At 36.3% G+C, this 22,184-nt stretch overlaps 1 protein-coding gene and 1 long non-coding RNA gene across 18 annotated transcripts in view; one reads left to right on the top strand and one right to left on the bottom strand.

Moving 5' to 3' along the window:
* LDB3 (LIM domain binding 3) overlaps nucleotides 1–22,184 on the top strand; it is a 128,704-nt gene that overhangs the window by 77,291 nt on the left and 29,229 nt on the right. For 8 of the 17 annotated variants that reach the window (XM_054831667.1, XM_054831668.1, XM_054831677.1 and 5 more), the window contains 4 exons: nucleotides 338–507; nucleotides 1,489–1,525; nucleotides 16,181–16,216; nucleotides 17,972–18,178. In XM_054831667.1, the coding sequence (XP_054687642.1) occupies nucleotides 338–507; nucleotides 1,489–1,525; nucleotides 16,181–16,216; nucleotides 17,972–18,178 (450 nt within the window). Of the gene's footprint in view, nucleotides 1–337; nucleotides 508–1,488; nucleotides 1,526–5,369; nucleotides 6,309–16,180; nucleotides 16,217–17,971; nucleotides 18,179–22,184 lie in introns of those variants that run through there. The other 9 variants (XM_054831675.1, XM_054831676.1, XM_054831678.1 and 6 more) reach the window with 3 other exon arrangements.
* Nucleotides 10,314–22,104, bottom strand: LOC129208635 (uncharacterized). Its single transcript, XR_008577868.1, has 3 exons — nucleotides 19,046–22,104; nucleotides 18,210–18,368; nucleotides 10,314–10,388 (listed from the first exon to the last, which is right to left on the bottom strand). It is a non-coding gene; the product is annotated as an uncharacterized LOC129208635 (long non-coding RNA).

Below are 22,184 nucleotides of genomic sequence, written 5' to 3'. Positions count from 1 at the left end.
TTTGCCTGGGATACTCTCCTTTGTCACCACACAATATTCTAACCACCATAAGCTTCTGGCTGCATTGGCTGAGGAATCATGAACAGACATTTCCAAACATTTTCACACTATTTTGAATATGCAGATTGGAATGATAACAGGCCATTTCAAAGATAGAATGAGCCATAAGATTTTTAATTAACATAAAATTGATCTAAGTATTTTTTTTTAAAAGTGCTATTTTCAAAGCCATGTTTTGGATTGCTGTTACTCTGGATGAGAAGCTGTAAGACCAGAGGGGGGTTGGGATGAAAGGTACCGTGCGCTATTTCACAATGTTTCGCTTTCTGAATTGCAGTACCCTTCCTATTAAAGATCGTCATGTAGACAGTGCCTCTCCGGTGTATCAGGCTGTGCTTAAAACTCAAAACAAGCCTGAAGATGAAACCGAAGACTGGAGTCGCCGTTCTGCCAATCTGCAGTCTAGGTCTTTCCGCATCCTGGCCCAGATGACTGGAACGGAGTACAGTAAGTCGAATAACAAAACATCCCCCTCATCCTGATCTTAGATCCATGTCTTTATTTTCTTACCCTGGCATTAGCAACTGATACTCAAGGAAGACTCGGGTCCAGCTTGTAGTCATTGTCAGTGAGGGCTAAGATCGGAGAATCCTGGATGTCACTTGAGGGAACTAGGAAATCAAAGTGTTCAGTCTCACCTTAAGCTTTATGAAGAAAACTTTTTGGTCTGGCAGAAGTCTCACCATAAAAGTATAATAGACTATACAGTAAAAGAGCATTTGGGACCCCATTGTTCTTCTTACTTACAAATCAAATCTATGCAGGGTAATCTTTCATTTTCTAGCAGCCAAGACATACAAAGTTGTCCATTCATTAGAAAAAAAGATAAACAACTTACATCTCTTGTAACAGTCTTTTACAGAAGTGACTTCCAGACATCAAAAAGAATCATGGATCACCATTTATATTGAACCTATCGTTCTATATTAGCCCCATTACCTAAACCTAGGTCTGCTATGAATGTCATGGGAGCTTCAACTTTGTTGCCTATGGAAACGTTTCTCTGACCACCTAGTGCTAACCTCAGATCTTGTTGCTGATCCACAGAGAAGTTAGTTCAGGGACCTTTCCCACATCAGGGGGAAATACTTAGTATTTCCTCCGCATATGAAGCTACTGCTGCCTCTCATGCTTTCCTACAAAACAGCAGGCCCCCTCTGTAGAGTGATAGCCTACAGCTGTGAAACATTGCTAATAAATGAACAAGAAAGTAGTTGTAATAGCTACTTTCCTACTAACAGTCTTCTCCCCAGCTCTGGGGAACTGCTCCTCTTCATGCTGTTCTTACAAAATTCAATGCTGCAAAGTCAGCATGAATGCACCTTTAGATAGGCTTTTGATATGTTTCTAAAGAACTTATAATGTCATCATAAAGTCAATTAATTTCTTTTGTTTTTTTCTTAACTGAAACATTTTTTTTACCTGCAGTGCAAGATCCAGATGAAGAAGCCCTGAGGAGGTCAAGGTAGGCAACTCACTGTGAAAAACATGGCTTTCTCCTTACTGATAACCAAATATTGTTTTAGAACAGCATTAATATGAACGTACGTTATTATCTGTCTTTAGAATATTCTAATGCATTTACTTAAAAATCACTAAAATTAAAATGCTATCAGTGAGAGGCATTTGAATGACAAAGATAACAAATTAGCATGTTTTTAGGAAAGATGGTGCAAAATTCCTGAAGTGTGTATTCAAATCTGAAGACTCTCTGCACATGCAACTGTCATGTACTTTACTGAGTGTATGAATGCAATGAGTTTTTAAGACCAAGCCCTGTGTAACTACTTGATTGTATAACTGGATGAAAGTCTATGACACTGTGATAGCACTGAAATTTGTGAGCAATTTATTTGGATGATCCTGTGACTGACATTTGATTCTCCTGAAATGATACAGCAAATGAGTTGTTTCCATAATCATTTGCTTATGTTTTCTTTGGAATAAATACAACCTGAATTTGTAGAATATGGAAGCACAGGACTGCTTTTGCTAGTGGATAAATGTGTGTTTCATGTGACCTACCAAAAACACTGAAAAAGTGGGTATGTTCAGAGATACAATGAGGAATTAAAGACTTATCATCATCTTATGTTGTCCTGCACAGCCAGGAAATAGATTTATTAGAGATTCTTATGTTGAGCTTAAAAACTGCAGTTGAATCAGAGCATCCTGTATGCAAGCCTGATTTTCTGTTTGCATATGTCAAATCCCTATATCACATTAGCGAATCTAAGCTGCTGGCAGGGTGTGTGATGTGTTTGATACTCAATCCACTTTCTCTTCTTTTCCTATGTTTTTTGGTTGGGTGGCTTTGGTTTTTTTTTTTACTGCTATGTGGCTTCTATAAAGGTTCTGAGCTTTTGATCACAGTGCAAGTTAAAAATGTTGAATCAGTGTGAAAGATGTGTGTCATCTTCCCTGTGAGAATACAATAAGTATACTTTCAGTTTATGTTTGCTATAAACTTTCCATTGCAGTTCACCAAAGTTCATGGCTAGGTGCCTGAACATCAGGCTTGACATTACATCCCTCACGGATTTATTTCTTCCCTCAAATGTGCAAGCCTAATTCTTCTTCAATGTATCGTGCATTATGTGTTTTGATGTAATAGCACACATTCAAATCCTTCTTAAGATGGGATTTCAAGCATTGTGCTGAACTTAACAGTCCTACATACACATCTGAGAGTAATACGTTGTAAAGAAATAATGTCTAGCTGTAGCCTGTGGCTTTGGAAAATACTAGATATTGGAAAGTTAACATGGTATCAGATATGTTGAAAATAATTATCTAATAACACAGTAACGTGTAAATTGCACATTCTATTCAGCGTAACTTAAAGTACGTGAGTATAACCACTGTGCTTTGCACATTTTCTGCAGTTTTGAGGTATCACAAGCACAGTTCTGGTTATATTTAGGCACAGCTGTATTACCTAAAGAGGTTTAAGGACATTGATTGGTAGTAGAGGCAGAAGGGAATATAGTAGTGTAGTAGTTATACAGGTACAGTGCAATTGGCATGAGCTCTGGTGCAAGGAATTAAATGGGGGCTCCTTCCTACCTAATTGATAGTGCTTGGTACCTCCCTCAAATGTTGCACATACTCTACTGCAGATTTGGTAGCAATAGCCCTGGTTATGCATACATCATCCATCATATGGTACTTTTGGGGCCTATTGGACCCCTTCTATTTAACCTTTTGGCAAGGCCCCTGCCACTTTTTTGTAAAGGATTGTAGGACCTATGTCAGATGCACAGAATCCATACCTTAACTCCACTCTTCTAGCACAATGATGGAGTAGAAACTCCTCTTCAGTATCTACTCCAAACAGCCTGTACAACCACACCTTTCTCCATGCCCACAGTTTGGGGTCCTGGAAGGCTTCCTGGGCTCCCGAAAGCAAAAGGTTTCCATGAAACTGCAGAATCTGAGTCTTGCCAGATTCCGTGTTGCATTAATCCTATGCACTGCTGGCATTCTAGAAAAATCCTTCATGTTCCAAAACTGAAACTACCAGAGATTTCACAGTGTGGGGAATTTTGGTCTCTGGGCAAGCCGTGAGTGATCTCTCTCTCTGGTGCTTTGTCTTGTCTCTTGGTATCAGCTCTTCAGTGTAGTCAGCAAGAACTGGGTGAAATGGTGATCAGGTTTCTTCCAAACACCTGGGGGGAAAAAAGATGGGGAAGAAAAAAAAAAAATAATACATGTAACTTATTTTTGGCAGAACTGTTTTACATAATAGTCACTTCTAGATTGCTGCTTCTAACTTCATGACATATGCTCTGAACAGAACTCATAAAGCTTGGGAATTTTCAGGTGCCAGAATATTCCTTTCAGTTAATATTAATGAGCGCACTGCATGACTGTCCTTTGCTCATGCTACTGCTATTTTGAAGGCACACATAAGATTATAAATTACTGTGAAAACTTTCCATTGCTGTTGTGATGATCGTTATGCAATATTTTCCAGAAAGATGGTATCCATTTCAAGCCAAACAGATGTTTCTGAATACCTTTTCCTTGAATGGAGGGGTATGTCTTTAAAGCAGTAAGGGAATTCTTAAATTTCATGTAAGACCCATTGTAGCTAGTATGCTTCAATGTAACTTGAAAAAATGCCATCATGAAGTTTCATCATTTCAGCTAGGAATACTTTATATCTTCTAATTACTTAAAAGCATGAAAGAGTTTGAGAAGTCATGCATCAAGACTCCTTTATGACTGTTACTTGCATGACACTGTGTTATTAGGAACAGAACGTTTAGAAATATCAGTGAATTTGTTGGCATTTACTCTGTTTATTGTTTTGCACTTTATTCAGCCTGAGGAGTGAAACCAGCAAAGTCTGTTCATTTCTGTTTGGCTGGTTGCACTGTCAAGTTCCGCTGCACTAACACAATTGTCTTGTGTTTTGGGTGTAAATAATGAGGGGAAAATTACCTTGTTTGCAATGAATCAAATACATTTTGCAAATAACATTTTATTGTCCATTCTGTTTGATATACTTGTCCTTGACTGTGCTCTTACTCCACATCCTCCTCCTTCCCCTTTTTATTTACAAAACCTGGATTTAAATGAGAGAACATCTAGAAAAGATTAAATGCTTGAGTGCCCCAGTCTGCAGCCAAAGGCAGCTAGGGGTGTTCGCAGGAGGTGGCCAATACTTCACAGGCCTGTGCTTTGAAAATCCCACGTTATTCTGCTTTTTGACACAAATGACCAGAAATATTTATGCTAATGTCAACACTTATACTCACTTATGCTGAGAAAAGCTATAGAAAAGTACTGCTGAAACCTGTGGCTGATGGTCCTTATAGGAAGGACAGCAGGAGATAGATATATATATATACATATATATATAGGCTGACCTGCATATTGCCGAATGGAAAATATTTGCATTAATTTTGCTCTTGTATGGAGTTAACTTTCACTGACTGCTCAGTTGGGGGAAGGGAGGGAAAAGCCAAGAGAATCTGCTGGCAAAAAAACAATGGGGTTACACTGCATTTCTAGCAAAAGCAGCCCTGTAATACCAAGCACAAGTCAAAGAATATGAAGTTCTATCAAGTTACTTCTCAGAAATGAACAACTGCAAAACCTTTCATATATGGTCCAAAAAGGATCGCCCAGCTGCCTTTGTGCTGATTTGAAAGCTGAGGCAAAATTCCAAATAAATTGCCATTGCCCTAGATATAAGGCAGGGGAGTGATAGTCATGGTCCCTAACCCCTTTCTTTCTCCCTCCTTTCTTTCTTCTCTGTCTCTCTCTGTCTCTCTGTCTCTCTCTCTTTCTTCATGCCACAGGGAAAGGTTTGAAACGGAACGTAACAGCCCACGCTTTGCCAAATTGCGCAACTGGCATCACGGCCTATCGGCGCAAATCCTTAATGTTAAAAGTTAAAAGCTCACATTTAACAGGCAAATACACGAGACAGAGAATTACAGTAAAAAATTAACTGCTGTCCTGAGTTAGAGCCTAAAAATGTCACACACCCAGGAAAGACTTACTGCTAGGGCCTGTCTTCGGTAGATTTCTGTCGTTAGCCTGGTATGCATTCACTGTCACCAAAAGTAAAAATAACGATACAACCTGGTTCATGTTCTTCATTATAAAGTAGATTAGCTTTTGTCCTTTACTATATCAAGTGTAACTTCAGTATACAGGAAAACATCACTGTTGTAGTCTCTTGACTTTAATTCTAGAAGAAAATGAGAGGGAAGTTATTGACAGTATTACTTTAGCAGGAAGAGGAATGAGACTTTTACTGATTTCTACTGCTCTAAAGATAATTAAGGAGGAGAAAGAGAGATGAAAAGGAAAACTTGACCGAGCCTGGCCTAGACTTTGCTAAATGTACAACCTGCTTAGTTTGCATAGTTGAATGATGCTGTTTGAAGTAAGATATTAGCCATGTGAACTTATATTTCTTCAATATATTACACTGGTAGAAGTCATTTGCTGAAACCATTTCTGTAAGTTTTCTGTTGGAAGCCTGACTTTGTCACTATATGAAAGCTAAAGATGCCTGTGGTTGCTCAGGATCTGTGAGGAAATGACAGTTTGCTAGGGGTGATTTAGGAATGAGAAGAATATACAGTACTACTGGTGCACTGAAGTTTTTAAAAGTATCTTGTAAGTTTTAAGGAATATGTTGCCCACTCTGTAATCCTCTTGCTTTGACCCACATTTTTTCTGTATATAGCAGCATGCTTTATCTGAAATAAAAGGATTTAAAACGAAAATAACTATGTGCCTGTTTTACACAATACTTTATTCTGTTTTAAAACAATAACTGCTTCAACTGATTATTGAAAGACAGACAACTTTTTCCACAATAGAAAATTTGGTCAAAAGGCTTTCCGCTGTTACGTATAATTCTTTCTGACCTTTAAGTTACTGGAATTAGAATAAACCTGACAAAGCATTTAAAAAAACAACAACAGAAATGAACAAATACTGTATTAGGTGTGAATGAAAACAAGGCATAATTAATAGATATTAGATGACAACCTATTGATAATATCGTTTAGTATTTCCATTTGAATAATATGCATTCTCTGGCAATAATGTATTAATTTGTGCTCATGCTGAAGGCACTTGAGACGTTGCTGGTGCTTAGAATGGGATCTTTTTGTTTCAACATTACAACAGTGCTTTGCTTTTATGCTGTGTTGGTCAAGACATGGCAAACCTATACCAAAGGCCTCCAAATATTTTTATTTTCTGGTTGAAGTACACCAAGAGCAATACCATCTCCCTTTCCAGTTTATGCTCTGATCACGAAATGAAACAAAAAAAGCAGCTAAATTAAACTGTTTGTGGTTTCCATAGACGCAGTTGATGCTAGACCTCACAGTCTGCATTAGGAGTCCTTAGCATTGGTTGAAGCAAAAGTTTCTGGTGATAAAACACTGGTCTCTGCCACAGAAAGTTGACTCTGCAGTCCTGCCTAGAGCCCTCTATAAATTATTTTCTTTCACTAACTTCTATAAACTGCAAACTAGGTACCTTTATCTGGTAGCAGTAATTCTGATCAGAGATTAGACTGAAACTCTTACACTTTTTAGTGCTTCCAAACACCTGGAATTTATATCAGCAGTCTATACAATAACAAAGTTCATTCAAGCTCCCATTGTTTTTCTGTGTTATAGAAGGAAGGAAAAGCTACTGTTCGTGGAAGATTTTGCATGAATCAACCCAATATTGGAGCATTTAAAGGAAAAAAATATCTAGCTATTGTACTTTTTTAAAAAGTATTTTTGAGTATTATTTAAGAGTACATGAGCATTAGTTCCTTTTAAAATGCATTTCACTTTTCTTAGATAAGTACCATAGCAATTAAGTAAGCATGCCATTTAAAACTCAGTATTCATTTATATTTTCCTTATGGGAACACAAAGAGATTCTGATCGTACCATCTTATTAGTGCCTGTGGAAAATCAGCATAACTGATGCATGAAATAAGAGCAACATTTTAACTTTTCCTGAATGTTGCTGAGATCAAACTTTGGTTCAGTGTGGGTGAATTGTATATCAATAAATGTATATAAATATAAATGGAGAATTTTGATAGAATTTAAAATATAAATAGGCAAGTAACTTTTTTTCATAAACATCAAATGTACCTGAGTAAAAAAATCTTCCAGATCTAATTTTCATCCAAATGAAATGGTTTTCTGAATAAGTAACAATGAAGTGTTTTCATTTAAATAGGAATTATGTCTCCTTAATGTTCTATGACATAATACAGATACTATTTGTTTCAAATAGTTCTAGTGCATGTACTATAATGGAAAAGAAAATGTCTAGATTATAGCTCAATGTTTACACTTAATGTTATTTTTAAAGGTATTTTTTTTAATAATCAGAAAAGTATAGTTTGATCAGATATGAAATTAGTGCAGATGCAATTGAGGAATCCCTTCCCCTTAGCTCTGCTTCAGTGGATTTAATGATAAAAAATCAGTGCATATAAACCATGTAATCAGATGGAGATAGTTGTAATCCTTTTTCCTGGAGGATAAAAATAGAATTTAAACATATTCCAAGCTTGTAGGATTTCAATTCTTTATGTAATCATAGAGAAAATGTAATAGAAAAATCTTCTATAGTTGGTAACTTTTGGAACTTTTGCAATGATAGAGACCTTTTGTGAAAATGCTGTCATTAATCCCTAAGGCAAGATTGTTTACTACTGCATATTTCTACTGCTCAGTACAGTCCGGCTCAAAAAAATCTCCCAGGTGATGGGCTTTGTTAATTAAACTGCTGGTCAAATTTTTCTATCCAGTTTCGTGTTTTTTAGACTAGTAATTGCTTAACTCTTACTCCTCAAAGCTCTGCCTGTATGTTGTTGTGGCGACCTTCAAGCCCAGAAAATTAATATTAAAGATCTTTCTTTACATAACTATTAGGAGGCCTTGTTTTTCCCTCCTGAGTAGGAGGCAGACTTTTTCTATAAGGTGGAGAAATTGGGCTGGATTTGTGATTCTACTACATCTCATTGCTAGAGACTGTAACAGACTTAGGCCTGATGAGAAATCAGTAACAACTTTAAGAGACCACTAGCTTTGTTATAGCTAAAGGTCAAGTCTGGCCTGGTTATGCCCTTTTTTTAATACGTCCAGGTTTATCTCACTATATATTGCTTCTCACTGCGTCTTGCAGCGTTTCTTGACCATTTGCAGAAGTCTGCTGGTTTGCCTAGGAAAACTAGTCTCAGTTAATGACAGTGAGGCTTAAAATAGGTTCTTGATTGAAGACTCGATGAGTCATGTAATTCTTTAAACTAGCACTGATGATAGGCAGCTATATCTGTCCCACGCTGAATATATTTTGAACCATGACTGTTCTGCTGAGCAGAGGACAATGGTTGGTGACAATACTATCTTCTAAATAGCCACTGTGCCAAAAATAAAGTAAAACGTAGGATGTGGATAGTGATATTAACCCCCTGCCCTTACCAATATTGCCAGTAAAGCATAGTGTTATAAGCCTTTAATGAAGATACAGCAAAGCTGATGCCAGTAGGAAATCAAACCCAAAAGGCCTTCCAGGTAAATCTGCTTGTCTGGTTATGACACAGGGAAATGCTCATTTTCTGCTGTGGTATACGACCGTTTGATCTAAACTAACCTTTTTCCTGAATACTGCTGCCTTGCCTTCTACTCAAGTGGTCTCCTCCTCACCTCCTACAGTGCTTAGTTTGCAGCAGGAATACTGACTGCATGCAGTGTGTGCTGATGGGATGTGGCTAGAGTGTGACTTTAGGAAAGCAGGCACGAGAACTTGACCTCTCTTTCTTTCATGCATGAAGTAATTACAAATGGAGAAAGGTTCTGTGGCTCCTTCCCTTGCCTCCCTCTTTTCACGCCTGCCTGCACGGGAAGGAGAGTAAGCTTCTGCTATGTAATATTGAGGCCGCTTTCTCTTCACTGCCATTTCTCTCTCATTATGCACAACTGTGTGGAGTGTGTCTTCAGTAGTAAGGAACAAGTATTTTAGGGACTACTTTATCACTTTTGAAAAGTCCATCTCTTGTGTATCACAGAAGTGTCTGAAGCCTTCTTCAGGGGCAGAAGAGGGGATGCCAATTTTTGACCTGTGCACTCAGGTTCCCACAGGGACCAAGTTGATTTTGTGGCTTCTCTAGCAGTGTCTACCATGAGTTTCAGTGACTGGGACTATCATTACACTATCATTACATGTATCAGAAAATACATGGATATTTGCACAAATTTTAGTTTGCAAAGTTAAATAGCTAGAATTTTGGTATGGTACGTGGTAGTACCAGATAATTACTTTCTTTAATTAGTTAACCTTTAATCAACAGCTTTCTGCAATATACATGAAAATTAATTGACTAAAACTTGCTCTCAAGCACAATAACATTCTTTGTTCTACTGCTGTTTATCAAAACCATCTGACACCACCAAGACAAGCTAAGGCACCTTGATCTCCTTCCATTGTTTGCCTGAATTTCCAATGATTAGCATTGCTGACCTGCCCAATTGCCAAAAACTTCCCCTCTGTACGCTAATCAGATTACCAAAATCCTTTTGAAAGATATACCTTATTTTTCCACAACAGCCCATGAAATAAAGCAGACTTCTATAGGTAGCTTTCTCATTTAAGTAACATAACTGCAATAAAGAATAAGTACATCAGTTTAATATATTCTGATCCCTGCTTACCTTTTAGCACCTAAAGAGTGACAAAAATGTAGGAATAGATTCAGGTGTCTCTGTGGAATTCTGAATGAAACCAGAAGGTAAAATTGATCAAATACCATGTCTTTCTTCCCTAAAATACTGCTGGAAGTTCTGTGGGAAAAATAAATATAGAGATCATAAATTCCTTGTTTTCAAGCCAGTTCTCAATTGATCAAAGATGGTGACCATAAGGTATGGTGTATCCATTTGAATGTACTCACTTAAAATTGAAAGTGTGAGGCCTCCAAATGAAATTAGCAAACACCATGAAGCTTTTCTCAAAGTAGTTCATAGAGAAAGTAATGCTTAAGCTAACACAGCTTATTAAAGCTCAAGATTCAATTTTGTGGGTGGGTGGGTGTGTGCTGACCTATATTTAACATCTCATCTTTACCATCTCAGTCTTCTGCATGTTCCTGTCCAGCATTTAACTTTTGCATGGTCAGAAACTAACATCACTTTCATTCCTACCGTGCAACCTTTAAGATTCTCCTATGCATCCTTCTACTGATGTAGATGGCTAACCAAGACACCGGTGCATGATGCTACCTTCCTCTCTGACTACTCCCTTGCATTGCCTTCAGTCCAACAGGGAAAACTCAGTTCTTGCATGTAGCAGGCTTTCCAACAAGCACGTGTAATGCAGAGGTACTCAGTTGTGGTCTGTGGATCATCAGACTGGCTCACAGAGCTTTGTTTAGGGTGAGCTGGAGAACTGGCTGATAGCACAGCACTGGCACTGCTTCCTTTTATTCTGCTTCTAAATTGCATTAATGTCAGCAAAATTACGCTGAATACTAATAACTTCCTAATAGTTCATTTCCACGTAACCATTTGTTGTAGTTGACCCAGAATGTTATATGATTACAAATGAGAGAGAGGGAAGGTAAGCAAATCCTTACAAGAATTTTTGAAATAAAATGTAATCCACATTCTGAAAGAATGATGACTGCCTCAATATATACTGCGTACTTATTTGGTTCAGGAACTAAACAGAAAACACACGTTAGTATATTTCAGCTGCAGCTTCAAACTTAGGGTAATACCATGCAGAGAAAGTATGAATTTTCCCATCATTGATGTGCACAGATTAAAAAGTAGCTCTAAAAAACTACCAGCTGAAATTGAGATCTATGGGTTCTTGTTCTTCTCTCAGCTTTCCTGGAGAAAAGTGAAGTCATGATGAGAAAGAACACTTCGGCGAAAGGGGAATAATTTCCTAGTGTACAATACCTAAACTTCTGCAGTGGTTTTTGTCTATAATGGCCACAAACAGAAAGTCCTGAACCTGTGTTCAGGTGCCTGCTGGCAGATACCTGTGCTTTACCAGTGGGGCTATAAAAAGCTAGAAGGAACCATTCAGATAAATCCAATAGCACACTTGAGGCCAAGATAGGGAATAATTATCTGAAATATATTGCAGCTCAAATTGCTCCACATACTCAGAATTTTGCAGTCTTTGTTCTTATTAAAGTGATGTGTTTACTGATAAGACAAATTGGACTACACAAACTTGCATGCCAAATACGTAAATCTTGGAAAAGAATTAACTTTTACGAATATGGATGCTGCTGTACTTCCAGCTGCATTTCTTATTTGACTGTTAAATGTAACAGCATACCATTAGACACCACTAAAATGCATCCATAAGAGGTATTTGCTTTGATTTTTAGTGAGCTGTTTTGATTGAGTTCCATACTACTCATTAAGACTGAGTTGTTGGTTGGGTTTTTTCCCACTGAATATATAATAATGCTTTTCCTATTCTGTGGCACTGTCTGCACAAACCAGGGTACCTTCGGGGAGAAATGTATTTCCCTGTTTTGGAAAGCAGACATACTAGCAGTGTATACTGCAATTGTTTTGGCGTGGGCTGCTCACATTCTTAACTACAGTGGCTGAAAAAGAGAGACTAGCTCTTCTACTCCTTTTTTCTGATCCCAAGCTAAACTTTAAACTAAACTGCATGATAGTTGTCTTTTGTCCTCTCCAGTTAACTGCCTATGATTTCTTTGTGTGTCTTATGGTGTCTTTGTTAAGATGACAAAAATATAGCTGTGGGGAAAAAGAAAAATCTCAATAGTTTTATATTAATCTGACCATGGAAAAATTCTCAGCTGCAAACACAGAAAGGCAGAAATAGTGTCATTGGATCAGAACAGCATTTAATCTGTCTCAGTGTCCAGTTTCCAACAGTGTCAGTATCTCATGCCTTTGAGGGAAAAATGTCTGGAAGGCAATAATGAAATAGCTTTCACACAACTTTACTGCCAGACACCCTATATGATTTTTTTAAAAAAATTACTTTGTGACTTCTACTTCTTAAAAGCAAATTTTATTTGTTGGCAAATATGTTTATGTAAATACAAGTACATGTTTGGATGAAAGCTATTATAAGTCTAATAAGAAGTCCTGCAAATCTACAATATACTACTAGAAAAACAGAATTTTCCATTTCAATAGATATAGACCCTAATAATCTGTAAGTCTTAATAACTATTTCTTCTTTGAAAAAAAGGCCAGTATATATCTGTCAGGTTCTATAGAAGACTATTGGATTATTAATACAGGAAAATACTGATAAACTGAGTAGTAATATTTAATTAAAAAATCCATAATCTGTTATTAAAGAGGATGAGCTGATATTTTTAAATACCCAGTTGGGATTCAGGAGAGCTTGTGTCAGTTCTTTGCCCTGCCATGGACCTTCTTTTTGACCATGAGAAATTCTATTAAGTTTCTCATTTGTAGAATGAGAAAAATAGTCTTGTTCCATGAGAATACGGAGAAAAGAATCAATTATGGTATTCACTTATTTCTTGAGTACTGAAAGACAGAAGAGTCAAAGGACCACATGGTCTCTTCAGGATGCTTGATGTTCCTTATGTCATCAGATCTTCATTACAGATTAAATGATTCTGTCTCTACAACATTGTAATGGAACAGAAAGGAGCTATTCAAGAGAGACAGTCTAGATCTGTTATCCTCTAAGGAGAAGGCAGATGGAAGGTGCACAGGCTCTACATCTCAGGTCGCTTGTTACATGTACTTGTTTGTTTGGGAATCTTTTATGTTTGGTTTCCAAAAATAAAATTGACTGGGAAATTATTCCAATGTCCAGTACATACAGTTGGGATTCAACAGATTTATTTATTGGAAACTCTCTGAAATTTCTTCAGGCTCTGTTTAGGATCCAATAGTGCACGCACAAGCTTAGCTTACAAATGAAATTTACATTTTGTTACTCAAACTGTTATAATTCTTGCTAGTGTGTGAGAGGGAAAGACTCTATCACTCTGCCTTTATGACCATATCATGTAGTATATTTTTACAAGAAGAAAACATTTCATAATTTCCATTGTATACTGTGTAATTGGTAAGAGTAAATTGCATAAGTAAATCTTGTTTATGTCCAATATTTAATAAAATCTGGGAGTTGCACTGTTCTCTCACAACAGTCATTGACTAAGGCCCTTCTATCAAAAGCTGTTTCAGCTGGGGACTAAAAGGGCTGCAAACAAAAAGCCAGGAATATTAAATCTCTCCCAGATCACTCAAAACTACTGTCCACTACTGTCAGTTGTTTGAGCAGCCTGTTGTAGCCATGGAGATACAAACTGCTCATAATATTCTGAGCCAAATTCCTTCATGTTGTGAAGGTATTGACTTCACTGAGCCTGCTCCAGGGACATATTTGACTCAAGAGTAAAATTAATTCTGCATTCAGTTAGCAAAAAATATTTGATTGTAAAGGCTGGAAAGCCAATAGTCTGTTCCTCAAAATGCATGTATTGCCAATAAGAGACACATCTGATCTTGAGCCTTTCTCACTGTCAGCCAAATGGGAATTACTCCTGTTCACTGGGAAGAATTCCTGGCAGCAAAACCATGAAGAAATATTGTGTGCTTTTGAGCTCGTCTGTCCCTTTCCTCTCTGCCTTTTCCTTTGCTTTATTTTGTGGAAGTATGTTTACTATACTTCTCTCTCTCTTCTTAACCTTCACAACTCCCCTGCCATCATCAATGTTATCCTATACTTGTACACTCATAGAAAAAGCTTTCATGAAATCCTGACCTCAAAGTCAAGTGGCATCTTTCTGCATTCTTTAGTATAGTCGCACTAGTGGAGCAGAAAAGTTTGGATCAGATTAATAGTAACAACAGAGGCCTAACGCTGCTGCTGCTTGATCCCAACTGCCTGCCTTTTAGTCTGACTATAATTTCTCATAGAATATTTGGTAACACTGGAAATAAACAATGCTTTATTCTTTTCAGGCTGTGACTGTATTTTTTAACATTCTTGCATGATTATGGCTCTTGGTATACTAACACTTCCCCCAACACATGTACAGTTTCTAATCCATCCTCCTCTACCTTGTTTCATCCTGGCTTTCTTATACCTGATGTTCCAGTGAACTCACAGCTTGGTTACCACAAAGACAGTGTTTGGTTTCTCATTGCTTTAGAGTGGTGAACCAATTGATCTTATTGGGATATTTTCTTTCAAGACAGGTTCTTCCTTTTTGACCGTAATAACATTCTTAGTCAGACAGCCAGATCTAAGGGTCATTTCTACTTCTGGGTTTGAAAATCTGGCTTCAATCCATATATTTTATGGGTTACATTTTAGTTAGAGGTCTTAAAAATTGGTAGAGAACACCTATGCCCAACCCTTTGCTGATGTAACCTGGACTGGTTTTTATAACTTTACTGGAGTTAAAGTATGGAAAGAGTATGTGACTGTACATATATATCTGTACATACATAAACACAGAGACAAATATATGAAATACTACTAATAATGTGGAAAATATTGAGAATAGCCTTCCAAACATAATGTAAGGTAATGATCGGAGCCCAACAAATCCACATAAATAAATACATGTATACCTTTTTTTCAAAGGAATTTTCAGAAAGAAGATTCAGTTGAGTAAATGAGGACATTTGCTTTGTGTTTTGTAATCTGAGATCCCATTTAAGAAAAATGTTCTCATTTGGCATATTTCAACTTTAAACATGGTGAAATTCCAGCACAATTCCTTAAGTAGGAAAGGACACAACTACCCACTACATTGCTAAATATTGAGACTATCTCAATTACTTAATTGGATTTCAACCTTAGCAGTCTAGGGGTAAAGGATTCTATTTTTTATGAAAATACCTATGTCTTAACTTCTTACATAGATACACAATTGATTGCACTTAAACTGATCAGTTATTTTTTTTAAGCATGTATATGTATTTACAGAATAGCAGCCACATTCGCTATCACTGAAATTCAGGCTGACTTGCTCCTTTACTTCAGTGAAGGAATTTGACTTGTTTCTAATTCAACTTAGATTGAGAAAACTAGTATTTACTTGGGTAGGACAGAGAATTTTTAAGTCATGCCAGACATATATAATCCATCTTGTATGAGTCTTTATTAACCATTTAACTGCTTAACACTTCAAAATATAGGATCCTTGAGGACTCCCCAGGTCTGATTATTTTTATCACTTGGAGTTGGCATCAGAGTTATGTTCCATTGGAATATTCTTGAAATTTTCTTTTAAGAGGGAACTTATTAAAGTAAAAAACTATGCCTGAAATTATATACATACATATGATGTCTAATTTATAACTGTTAATTTTCCTTCATTTTACTGTAATATTGAAACAAAATTGTTTGCAACTGAGAAGCATACAGTAAACTTGCATATTTGGTGGGCTTCACTTGGAGAGCTGAAGAGGTCTCACAACTATATTTCTGAGCAACCACTCTAGGATGCTTTTTGCAACCAAACATTTCTCCTCAACCCCTCTTCTTTCTTCTTTCTCCCTGTTTTTAGTTTGTTTGGGGTTTTTTGCCACCATTAGCAATTGCATTTATTTCATTCATACTGTATCCCCTCCTTTCACAGAGACAAGGAAAATGTTGCTGCAGCATCAGAAAGCAGGTAATGTTTGCTCTGTGTGTTTGGCTTGCCTCCTATTTAGAGTTTACCTCCGCTTTCCTCATATGGTTCTTAGCTCAAAACCATGAAGTTTGTACACTGTTTGAGCAGATGATGAACGTGGAGGTTTCAACTAAGTGGTTTTGCTGGCATTTATTTCTAATGTAGACTTCAAAAAGGTCTGTGAATGGGGCAGGTGGGGATCATGTTTTTCAGAACTTATAAACCTGAAAAATAAGAAGCTTTTATCAAATGTTCTTGAAATGGAGTATTGTCAGTTTGTGATGGAGTTTCAAGAACAATTTCCATTTCAAACTTTGCCTAGATTGTTCAAGATGTTTTTAAAATCTAAATAAGTTTATCAGTCTGGTATTTTAAGAACATTTATGTATCAGATTCTTGCATTTCTTGATTTACCCTCGATGGGTTGTGAGGTTCAAAACATAGTATGTCTGTAATAAGTTCTTTCATTTCAAAAGTTGTTTTCTCCCAAAGAATCTCAGCACATTTTGCAGTTTCATATAGAAATGTATCGTTTTCTATTAGTTCATGTACTAAAACACCCAAGTACTGAAAAACAGGTACTTTTTGATTGAATCTGACCAAAAGCAAAGAAATGCCTCTTCTTAGTTTGTCATGAAAAGAATTCTATCTCACTGCTTTCCTCTGTCTTGATTCCTGCCTAAACAATGTCAACTACTTTTTATAAGAGTGCTCACATTTGAACAAAGGTTGCATAGAATTAAAATCCAAGTGCAAGCATTATCCTTACTAATGACTCAAACAATGGCGACTGGCACTTGGAACAGTAGGGAAAATTGATATTTATTTTTAAATTAATTATGTCAAAAGAATGAAATAAACCCCTGGATGCCTGTGTAACAACTGTATATAAATCAATTGAAAAAACAAGTAACACGTGTTAGCATTTCACTAGCAGTTTCCTTTGTGTAAAATCATCTACAGGACTATGCAGCTGCTCCACTGAAATATCTTTTTTTTTTTTTTTTTAATTATTTTATTTCATTTTATTTTTACCAGGAACAATTTCTGATGTATGACTGGTGTTAGTGTCATACTACATTGCCTTAATCTTGCATGGTTTGTCATACCATAGCTTTTCTCCACCTCCATTATCATCACAGCTCTGCTATGTGTCTTATTTTGATATTCCCAGCAATGTGGGTTCCAGATTTAACACAAGATAACTTTTTTTTCATTCTTAAAGTCTTTCCTGGTCTTAAACAGTAATAAACTAATAAATATCAAGATTTGCCATGACTTCATCTGCAATATCATGATGATCTCCTATGGTATAAGGAATTTGGGGATACAGAAAGAGGATACAATATTTACAGATAGAAATCTTCTTTCAGGAAAAAGACAAGACAGAAAACCAAAGCCTTCATTATTAAACTTAGATTTAACTTTTCAGTTATGATGTTTAGCACTTTTGTTGTTTTTTGTTGTTGTTTTTTTCTTTTTTCTTAAGGATTTACTCCATATATATAATAAGTGCTGTCTTAAAGGGCCAGGCACTAGCATTCTAAAATGCCACTTTATTTGGTATGGTAGACAGTAAGCACGTGTATCTCTGAAAACTAAAAAACATTGAACAAACTTTTTCTATTAAACTACCAGCTTCTTCTGTGGCTAGAATTCTGTGTCTCCCTCAAAAACCTTGCTATCACTTAGGAAATTGGTGACATGATAATAACTACCTCATTTACAAATCCCCTTGTAATCTTTGTTACCCAGGCCTACAGCTACCGCACATGCACCACAGTATGTGACCTCAAGTATTTGGCATCCTCCTAAATCAGGCACCATGGATGCCAACACTGACAATGCTAAGCCAGTGGCCTCCAAGGGGTCTGTGAGGCTTGGAGCGGGTACAAGTCAGAGGGAGGCCAGTTACATCACTACTGGCCAGAAAGTCCCTCTTGCTACATCCAGTAATAAAAGGTACCCTGTGATGTGTAACTGCATAACTGACCTGGTTTGGAGCTTTGGAATGGTTTGGTAATAACAACCTCTAACTCCTTCAGACGGAAATGCCCATTGCCTAAAAGGCAGATGTCCAAGTTCTACAAATTCCAGCAACTTCTAGTTCATGTGGGTTTTATGTTTTAAGTGGCACTCTTAAGGATCTCACCTACAATATAGAGACAACAGTCATTAAGCACCTTCTGCAGAGGAACAGCAGCTGATATTATTAACTCTATTTCTACGAACATTCCCACATTCAAATGCAAAATTTTTCCATGTTATGTCTTTCTCTAAACACCTTCTCCAGCACTTTTTTCTACAAATGCTACAACAAGAGATAATTTTTGCCTATTCATTTTTTAATTTTTGTTCCCTATCTTTTCAATTCTTTACAAGAGATCTGTTGGAGGATTTGAAACAAAAAAGAACTTCATGCATTACGTGAAGGAGACTAATTATTGCTTTAATAATCCACTCAATATTTATTTGGACAGAAAGTCTCAGAACTTACGACTTTACTGAAAGAAAGAAGCATAATCTGCACTTATTTTTTAAATGTTAGAGTGCGTTTGTTGCTGTGTTTTCTCATTAGGTATGTTAACCATTATTATCCTCTTAACCTGTACTGATCTGTGTTCCTTTTCATAAGTGAAATCAGTTATGTGTGTTTGTTTTCATCCACCTAACTTACATTGTGCATTTTATGTTTATTTGTAACCACAAATATGGAGATGTTTGAGAACATCCATTTCCTTTGATTTCCTTAAAATGCAAAATACTGTAAAGATTAAAAGTGTACAGAATGACTGTATTAAAAACCACCACAAAAAACCTGTTACATACGTAAGAATGAAGCTGTTACAATAGATGATCTATTTTATAAAGCAGCATTCACTTTTATCAGTTCTTAAAATTCTTCTGCACCTGAAGAACTAAAAAAAACCAGATTGAAAATCTAGAAAGGAGGCAATCTTAAGGGGGGAAAAAAAAAGTTATTGCATTTGAATATCTAAATAAAATTATTTAAAACTTATAGCGGCTAAACTAAAACCAGTCATGTTAGTCTGAGTTCTTCTTATGAAACTGAATAAAGAATTAGTAACCAACTGCATGTAATGTGTGTAACGAGATTTTTAAGGTTATATCTACTTCATTTACACTTACTCCAATTCCTTGTTCCATTAATTAATATATTCTACTCTGCAGGAAGGTGCAAGCCTCTAACTTTTTAATCATATAAAAAGAACTATTACAAACAGCATGCAAGATAAAATTTGCTTGTATTCCTTTTAAACTTTATAAGGTATTCCAGTATATTTGCATTTATTTTATTTATATATGTTCGTCTAGTTCAAATCCATTTCCACACAGGTCCATGTCCACCCATCCTCTTATCTTTCTATCTTTCTTTCTTTCTTTCTTTCTTTCAAACATACATCACTGAGTATGTGTTTTGGTTAACATTTTGGAGATCATTACAACAATTAAGTAATTTCACTGTTTTCCTCTATTCAAGGTATGAAGTCTTGATTCTTTTGAAATCTGTAGCAAATTCCCTTTCACTTCAGTGAAAATAGAAAGACAAAATAGGTGAAATCCTAGTTGGTATTTGCTTTTAGGATATGCATTAAGTTCCATTGTTATGTGCAGTATAGTTTCACTCCTTTCCTGCCAAATCAGAGATGTGTAAGTACTAAATTTTGACTCGACACCTTTTAATGCGACAATTCCAGTACCCACTGTTGCACAGGTAGAAAAAAAATCCTGTGAGTATTAAAACAGACTATCTCACAATCCATAGCTGTGACGTACAACGTACAGTTACTCTGCTACATAGCCTATGTAATTGATACTGCATTAGCTAAGTGGAAGAATTTACATCATAATGCAAATGCATGAAGATGGAAGAACTGATCTGAATTTCAAATGCATATTAAGATAACCGTTGCAAAACTTCTGATGTCATGATTTGAAAACCAGCATTGCAAACGGTATTTTCAGAAGAATCCTTGTTATGTAGATAATTGCAGATGAAACTCATAAGGGAGAAAGTATTGATTTTTCTGCTTTTGTCATGGGTTGCATTCAACTTTGAAATTGGTGGGCATAACAACCACACTTCCATTTCAGTTAATCAAACAGTATAATATTCAGATAAATTTAGATTACTAAACCATACAAGAAGGTGGAGAAGAGGAGGAGGACAGGGGAAATGGGACAGGCCCTTGAAGACCAAGGGGTATCACAAATTCTGAAGTACCAAGCGCTCATTCTAGGTCCCAAGGAGTATAACTTGTTGAATCAGTGCTTCTGAGAGAAGCAAAATAAAATATTACATAGAATGGCTGAAAGACAGATATTAGAATTTGCCATTGTGCAAATATTTTTGGGGGGGCGGAATTTTGATAGAAAAAATGTTTGAGGGCTACGGTTTGGCTGAAAACCAGTTGTGGAACTGTAAGCTTTCTCTTATTTGATACTTACTGTGCTCAAGAAAGATTTTCTTTTTGGGGGGAGGGGGGCGTTCTTTGTACATTGCACAAGAGAATCACCAAATTCCATCACTCTGATAGGAGTCATTTGTAAGATCCCAGAGATGGGGCAATATACTTAAGAGTTAGGTCAAAAGAAGTAAAAATATATCCATTATGTTCTTACACCACTGCTCATGGACAAGACAACTATGTCATGTACAGTAATGCCCCAATCTTTAAAAAAAAAAAAAGTATTAGGATAACTACTAAAGAAAATGAATCTATAGCATAATAATATAGCATCAAGAAAAATGTTCCTTATGCCTCAGGGACATATATATGCTTATACTGTCACTGAAGTTTGTGCCCCAAAATAGTATAATAATCTGAAAAATCAAATTGCAATTAGTTATTTTTCAGTGGCTTAGTTGTTCTGTGGGTAATAATTCATAAAATGCGCAGTAAAATCTGCCTAAACACAAATTTAAGCTTTTTACTTTTCTTGATTCTCCTTTTTTCACCCTCTTTTTAATTTTAAATGACCTAGTGATTTTTGTTAGATTTATTGACAAGTGAATAATGAACGTATATATAATTATTCTTTTGTTGATATTAAGTTCATTGAAACAGTCAGCAGAGAACTTGAATTTTGTAAGTCTGCTTAATGATTTTTGTTCTGTTTTTCTTTGATGTAAGAGCTAGTGGAAGACAATAAACTGAACCTCCCAAAAGATTGGTTCTTTTCTTAGCAGTGAATGGCTTTGACTAAACTATCTTGCAAAGCTGTCTAATAGATAACTTTGCCCCATTTGTCTATCTGTAAGAGATGAGTAATACTTTCCAAATTTGAGTGAGGCTGCAAGGCTGAAATATGTTAATGAGCGCTGGGTGCTTTGACAGCCGGCAATGAAAGACACCAGTAGTTCAGTAGGTTACTAAAATGGCCACAGGACATAAGACTAGATTTTTATCATTCATTTCAATTAATCTATTTTGCAATCAAATAAAGAGAAAAGGAATTAAACATTAATATTTCTCTGTTCCATGTTATCTGTGCCACAACAGCACAAGAGGCCCAAAAGGATAACAAGTCACACTCATCACTCAAGTGGTTTTAAAACTGGTGTAGAAAAATTTTATGCTACATCTTCCCCTTGTACTTTGTATACTATTTTATGTGTAAAAAAGCATCTTCTTGTTTGTGTTGGCTAGTGTGATGTAAGGTGAATTTAGGTCAGACATTAATGGATTCCTTTCAAACGTCTTTCCGCTACCTGTATTACACAAAACTGATTAAACCCAACACAAAAAACCTGTGCTGACTGCAGTTCTAGACTATCAGAATCTGCAGGAAACCTGCTGATACAAGATTATGATAACATCCTTTAAATTGCTTTTCTTCATCTAATTAAAAACTTTACTGCTAACATAAGCTTCAGCTCCAGGAGTAAATACTGGATGAAATTTATCCAAACTCAAAGAGTTTGTGACAGGCTCTTTGCAACCAT

The sequence above is a fragment of the Grus americana genome, chromosome 7, assembly GCF_028858705.1.
Source record: "Grus americana isolate bGruAme1 chromosome 7, bGruAme1.mat, whole genome shotgun sequence".
Classification (NCBI taxonomy): Eukaryota; Metazoa; Chordata; class Aves; order Gruiformes; family Gruidae; genus Grus; species Grus americana.
Note: the sequence above shows the minus strand (reverse complement) of the source record. Positions and strands in the feature narration are given on the sequence as shown.